The 7,822-nt window shown below is 49.5% G+C and overlaps 2 protein-coding genes across 2 annotated transcripts; both read left to right on the forward strand.

Annotated features, from left to right (window-relative positions):
• Positions 1-304: 304 nt before the first annotated feature.
• Positions 305-1,159, forward strand: LOC137874823 (uncharacterized; the record flags this gene model as incomplete). The annotated part of the gene is made up of 1 exon (XM_068713791.1): positions 305-1,159. A coding segment is annotated over exon 1 (855 nt), but the record flags the coding sequence as incomplete, so codon positions are not given.
• Positions 1,160-6,195: 5,036 nt separating this feature from the next.
• On the forward strand, positions 6,196-6,831 carry LOC137874824 (salivary glue protein Sgs-3-like; the record flags this gene model as incomplete). Its single annotated transcript, XM_068713792.1, has 1 exon — positions 6,196-6,831. A coding segment is annotated over one exon (636 nt), but the record flags the coding sequence as incomplete, so codon positions are not given.
• Positions 6,832-7,822: the final 991 nt, after the last annotated feature.

Genomic DNA, 7,822 nt, shown 5'->3' on the forward strand with positions numbered 1-7,822 from the left:
GATTCAGGTATTAAATTGAGAGAGACAGTTTTACAATTGTTACAATTCAGGGTTAGTGGCTTAAATCTAACGCATCAATCTCAATTTTCTGTTTCTCCTTCTGCAGACCGGGATCAGTGGTAAATGAAATGGAGCTTACCTTTAACATAACATCTACACCTAATAACACTGAGATTGAAGGAGTAATGACTGAAGCAGCTACAAACGTCACTGGTTTTGACATTGACACCAGCTCAATCAATGTGAATGACTCATGTAAGCAATAATGAGTGCTAATTGATCAAAAATGTCAAATATTGCACAAATGTTTGTCAAACTAAAGACTTGTTTCACTCCCGCACCCACAGTAGCCGCACCTACGACTGCAGAACCTACAACAGCACCTACGATTGCAGCACCTACAACAGCCGCACCTACAACAGCAGCACCTACAACAGCCGCACCTACATCAGCCACAACTACAACTGCCGCACCTACAACAACAGTTGCGCCTACACCAGCCGCACCTACAACAACAGTTGCGCCTACAACAGCCGCACCTACGACTGCAGCAACTACAACAGCCGAAGCTACGACTTCAACAACTACGACAACAGTTGCACCTACAACTGCCATACCTACGACATCTGCACCTACAACAACAGTTGCGCCTACAACAGCCACACCTACAACAACAGTTGCACCTACAACGACCGCTCCTACAACAGCCGCAGCTACGACTGAAGCACCTACAACAGTTGCACCTACAACAGCCGCACCAACGACTGCAGCAACTACAACAGCCGCACCAACGACAACAGTTGCACCTACAACGACCGCTCCTACAACAGCCGCAGCTACGACTGCAGCACCTACGACAACAGTTGCACCTACGACAACAGTTGCACCTACAACAACAGTTGCGCCTACAACAGCCGCAACTACGACTGCAGCAACTACAACAGCCGCAGCTACGACTGCAGCACCTACAACAACAGTTGCACCTACAACAGCAGCACCTACAACAACAGTTGCAATAACAACAGCCGCACCTACAACTGCAGCATCTGCAACAGCCGAAGCTACGACTGCAGCACCTACAACAACAGTTGCGCCTACAACAGCCACACCTACAACAACAGTATCCCCTACAACAGCCGCACCAACGACTGCAGCAACTACAACAGCCGCACCTACGACAACAGTTGCACCTACAACAACCGCTCCTACAACAGCCGCAGCTACGACTGCAGCACCTACAACAACAGTTGCACCTACAACAGTCTTACCTACAACAACAGTTGCGCTGACAACAGCCATACCTACGACTGCAGCAACTACAGCAGCCGAAGCTACGACTGCAACACCTACGACAACAGTTGCACTTACAACTGCAGCACCTACAACAACAGTTGCACCTACCGCAACAGTTGCACCTACAACAGCCGCACCTACGACATCTGCACCTACAACAGCCGCAGCTACGACTGCAGCACCTACGACTGCAGCACCTACGACAACAGTTGCACCTACAACAACAGTTGCACCTACAACAACAGTTGCGCCTACAACAACAGTTGCGCCTACAACAGCCGTACCTACGACTGCAGCATCTACAACAGACGAAGCTACTACTGCAACACCTACGACAACAGTTGCACCTACAACTACAGCACCTACAACAACAGTTGCACCTACAACAACAGTTGCACCTACCACAACAGTTGCGCCTACAACAGCCGCACCTACGACCGCAGCAACTACAACAGCCGCAGCTACGACTGCAGCACCTACAACAACAGTTGCACCTACAACAGCCGCACCTACAACAACAGTTGCACCTACAACTGCCGCACCTACAACAGCCGCACCTGCGACTGCAGCAACTACAACAGCCGCAGCTACGACTGCAGCACCTACAACAACAGTTGCACCTACAACAGCCGCACCTACAACAACAGTTGCACCTACAACTGCCGCACCTACAACAGTTGCACCTACAACAGTCGCACCTACAACATTTGCACCTACAACAGCTGCAGCTCAGACTTCAGCACCTACAACAACAGTTGCACCTACAACAGCCGCACCTACAACAACAGTTGCGCCTACAACAGCAGCACCTACGACTGCAGCAACTGCAACAGCCGCAGCTACGACTGCAACACCTACGACAACAGTTGCACCTACAACTGCTGCACCTACAACAACAGTTGCACCTACAACAACAGTTGCACCTACAACTGCCGCACTTACAACATCCGCAGCTACGACTGCAGCACCTACGACAACAGTTGCACCTACAACAACAGTTGCACCTACAACTGCAGCACCTACAACAACAGTTGCACCTACAACAATAGTTGCACCTACAACTGCCGCACCTACAACATCCGCAGCTACGACTGCAGCACCTACGACAACAGTTGCACTTACAACTGCCGCACCAACAACAACATTTGCACCTACAACAGCCGCAGCTACGACTTCAGCACCTACAACAACAGTTGCACCTACAACAGCCATACCTACGACATCTGCACCTACAACAACAGTTGCGCCTACAACAGCCACACCTACAACAACAGTAATCCCTACAACAGCAGCACCAACGACTGCAGCAACTACAACAGCCGCACCTACGACAACAGTTGCACCTACAACGACCGCTCCTACAACAGCCGCAGCTACGACTGCAGCACCTACAACAACAGTTGCACCTACAACAACAGTTGCACCTACAACAGCAGCACCTACAACAGTATCCCCTACAACAGCCGCAGCTACAACTGCAGCACCTACAACAACAGTTGCACCTACAACAACAGTTGCGCCTACAACAGCCGCACCTACGACTGCAGCAACTACAGCAGCTGCAACTACGACTGCAGCACCTACAACAACAGTTGCACCTACAATAGCCGCACCTACAACAACAGTTGCGGCTACAACAGCTGCACCTACGACTGCAGCATCTACAACAGCCGAAGCTACGACTGCAGCACCTACAACAACAGTTGCACCTACAACAGCCGCACCTACAACAACAGTTGCACCTACAACAGCAGCACCTACAACAACAGTTGCACCTACAACAACAGTTGCACCTACAACTGCCGCACTTACAACATCCGCAGCTACGACTGCAGCACCTACGACAACAGTTGCACCTACGACAACAGTTGCACCTACAACGGCCGCACCTACAACAACAGTTACACCTACAACAACAGTTGCACCTACAACTGCCGCACCTACAACATCCGCAGCTACGACTGCAGCACCTACGACAACAGTTGCACCTACAACTGCCGCACCTACAACAACATTTGCACCTACAACAGCCGCAGCTACGACTTCAGCACCTACAACAACAGTTGCACCTACAACAGCCATACCTACGACATCTGCACCTACAACAACAGTTGCACCTACAACAGCCACACCTACAACAACAGTAATCCCTACAACAGCAGCACCAACGACTGCAGCAACTACAACAGCCGCACCTACGACAACAGTTGCACCTACAACGACCGCTCCTACAACAGCCGCAGCTACGACTGCAGCACCTACAACAACAGTTGCACCTACAACAACAGTTGCACCTACAACAGCCGCACCTACAACAGTATCCCCTACAACAGCCGCAGCTACAACTGCAGCACCTACAACAACAGTTGCACCTACAACAACAGTTGCGCCTACAACAGCCGCACCTACGACTGCAGCAACTACAGCAGCTGCAACTACGACTGCAGCACCTACAACAACAGTTGCACCTACAACAGCCGCACCTACAACAACAGTTGCGGCTACAACAGCTGCACCTACGACTGCAGCATCTACAACAGCCGAAGCTACGACTGCAGCACCTACAACAACAGTTGCACCTACAACAGCCGCACCTACAACAACAGTTGCACCTACAACTGCAGCACCTACGACAACAGTTGCACCTACAACGACTGCTCCTACAACAGCCGCAGCTACGACTGCAGCACCTACAACAACAGTTGCACCTACAACAGCCCTACCTACAACAACAGTTGCACCGACAACAGCCGCACCTACGACTGAAGAAACTACAACAGCCGAAGCTACGACTGCAACACCTACGACAACAGTTGCACCTACAACAACAGTTGCACCTACCACAACAGTTGCACCGACAACAGCCGCACCTACGACATCTGCACCTACAACAGCCGCAGCTACGACTGCAACACTTACGACAACAGTTGCACCTACAACTGAAGCACCTACAACAACAGTTGCACCTACAACAGCCATACCTACGACATCTGCACCTACAACAACAGTTGCACCTACAACTGCCGCACCTACAACAGCTGCACCTACGACGATAGCAACTACAACAGCTGCAGCTACGACTGCAACACCAACAACAGACGCTACAACTGTGGCAGTGACAATATCAGACGTGACTTTCAGATCTTTGCAATCTACATTTTCACCTGATTTGAACAACAAATCATCTCAAGCTTTCAGAAACCGAGCTACAATGATAACGAGACAGGTAAGTCTCACACTTTGAATTAAGCCTGCTTGTTTAACTACTAAATTATTTAATCACAGATCAATCAAAGGACTGAAAACTTACTACAGAGTATTCATACTTGATATGAAAAAATCACGTATTCAAAGTTCCAGAAGGAATTAATGAAGGAGACATTAAGGGGAACAACAAATTGAATGGCCCTCTGCTCACTCCTCCCGTAAAGCGCGAGCCGGTTGCAAAATCGCAGCTCACATTACTGCAGACTCACTTGCCTGTCAGAAAACTACATGATCTCAACCAAACATAAAAGCGCTCTCTGTAGAGCCAATATTTGATTTGTCCTTTCTGGGCTACTGTATAAACACTGGGTTGCAACACAGCAAACTCCGTGGGGAGGATCCATTCCCTATATAGGCATGAAGGGCTCATTCTAAGCCAACAAAAACAAATTCTTAGTTAGATTCTTCGTGTCAGCTGATTTTAGACGAAACTCAGTAAACATAGTTATGCATGTTTTACTTCATTTCTATTGATAGATCCCCCGCAAACCTACACACTGGTCATTTAAATACATGTTTAATTCCATTTCTGCAGCTTGATCCTGTGTTCAAAAGAGAATTCCCTTTCTCCTATCGCTCCATGAGAGTGGTGCGATTCAGGTATTAAGTTGAGAGATACAGTTTTACAATTGTTACAATTCAGGGTTAGTGGCTTAAATCTAACGCATCAATCTCAATTTTTTGTTTCTCCTTCTGCAGACCGGGATCAGTGGTCAATGAAATGGAGCTTACCTTTAACATGACATCTACCCCTAATACAACTGAGATTGAAGAAGTATTGATTGAAGCAGCTACAATCGTCACTGGCTTTGACATTGAAACCAGCTCAATCACTGTGAATGACTCATGTAAGCAATAATGAGTGCTAAATGATCAAAAATGTCAAATATTGCACAAATGTTTGTCAAACTAAAGACTTGTTTCACTTCCGCACCCACAGTAGCCACACCTACAACTGCCGCACCTACAACAGTTGCACCTACAACTGCTGCACCTACAACAACAGTTGCACCTACAACTGCCGCACTTACAACATCCGCAGCTACGACTGCAGCACCTACGACAACAGTTGCACCTACAACAACAGTTGCACCTACAACAGCCGCACCTACAACAGTATCCCCTACAACAGCCGCAGCTACAACTGCAGCACCTACAACAACAGTTGCATCTACAACAACAGTTGCGCCTACAACAGCCGCACCTACAACTGCAGCAACTACAGCAGCTGCAACTACGACTGCAGCACCTACAACAACAGTTGCACCTACAACAGCCGCACCTACAACAACAGTTGCGACTACAACAGCTGCACCTACGACTGCAGCATCTACAACAGCCGAAGCTACGACTGCAGCACCTACAACAACAGTTGCACCTACAACAGCCGCACCTACAACAACAGTTGCACCGACAACTGCCGCACCTACAACATCCGCAGCTACGACTGCAGCACCTACGACAACAGTTGCACCTACAACTGCCGCACCTACAACAACATTTGCACCTACAACAGCGGCAGCTACGACTTCAGCACCTACGACAACAGTTGCACCTACAACTGCAGCACCTACAACAACAGTTGCACCTACAACAATAGTTGCACCTACAACTGCCGCACCTACAACATCCGCAGCTACGACTGCAGCACCTACGACAACAGTTGCACTTACAACTGCCGCACCAACAACAACATTTGCACCTACAACAGCCGCAGCTACGACTTCAGCACCTACAACAACAGTTGCACCTACAACAGCCATACCTACGACATCTGCACCTACAACAACAGTTGCGCCTACAACAGCCACACCTACAACAACAGTAATCCCTACAACAGCAGCACCAACGACTGCAGCAACTACAACAGCCGCACCTACGACAACAGTTGCACCTACAACGACCGCTCCTACAACAGCCGCAGCTACGACTGCAGCACCTACAACAACAGTTGCACCTACAACAACAGTTGCACCTACAACAGCAGCACCTACAACAGTATCCCCTACAACAGCCGCAGCTACAACTGCAGCACCTACAACAACAGTTGCACCTACAACAACAGTTGCGCCTACAACAGCCGCACCTACGACTGCAGCAACTACAGCAGCTGCAACTACGACTGCAGCACCTACAACAACAGTTGCACCTACAATAGCCGCACCTACAACAACAGTTGCGGCTACAACAGCTGCACCTACGACTGCAGCATCTACAACAGCCGAAGCTACGACTGCAGCACCTACAACAACAGTTGCACCTACAACAGCCGCACCTACAACAACAGTTGCACCTACAACAACAGTTGCACCTACAACTGCCGCACTTACAACATCCGCAGCTACGACTGCAGCACCTACGACAACAGTTGCACCTACGACAACAGTTGCACCTACAACTGCCGCACCTACAACAACAGTTGCACCTACAACAACAGTTGCACCTACAACTGCCGCACCTACAACATCCGCAGCTACGACTGCAGCACCTACGACAACAGTTGCACCTACAACTGCCGCACCTACAACAACATTTGCACCTACAACAGCCGCAGCTACGACTTCAGCACCTACAACAACAGTTGCACCTACAACAGCCATACCTACGACATCTGCACCTACAACAACAGTTGCACCTACAACAGCCACACCTACAACAACAGTAATCCCTACAACAGCAGCACCAACGACTGCAGCAACTACAACAGCCGCACCTACGACAACAGTTGCACCTACAACGACCGCTCCTACAACAGCCGCAGCTACGACTGCAGCACCTACAACAACAGTTGCACCTACAACAACAGTTGCACCTACAACAGCCGCACCTACAACAGTATCCCCTACAACAGCCGCAGCTACAACTGCAGCACCTACAACAACAGTTGCACCTACAACAACAGTTGCGCCTACAACAGCCGCACCTACGACTGCAGCAACTACAGCAGCTGCAACTACGACTGCAGCACCTACAACAACAGTTGCACCTACAACAGCTGCACCTACAACAACAGTTGCGGCTACAACAGCTGCACCTACGACTGCAGCATCTACAACAGCCGAAGCTACGACTGCAGCACCTACAACAACAGTTGCACCTACAACAGCCGCACCTACAACAACAGTTGCACCTACAACTGCAGCACCTACAACAACAGTTGCACCTACAACAGCCGCACCTACGACATCTGCACCTACAACAGCCGCAACTACGACTGCAGCACCTACGACTGCAGCACCTACGACAACAGTTGCACCTACAA

The sequence above is a fragment of the Cebidichthys violaceus genome, unplaced genomic scaffold (assembly GCF_023349555.1).
Source record: "Cebidichthys violaceus isolate CVI_PGR_0920_01 unplaced genomic scaffold, fCebVio1.0.p SCAF_19, whole genome shotgun sequence".
Lineage (NCBI taxonomy): Eukaryota > Metazoa > Chordata > Actinopteri > Perciformes > Stichaeidae > Cebidichthys > Cebidichthys violaceus.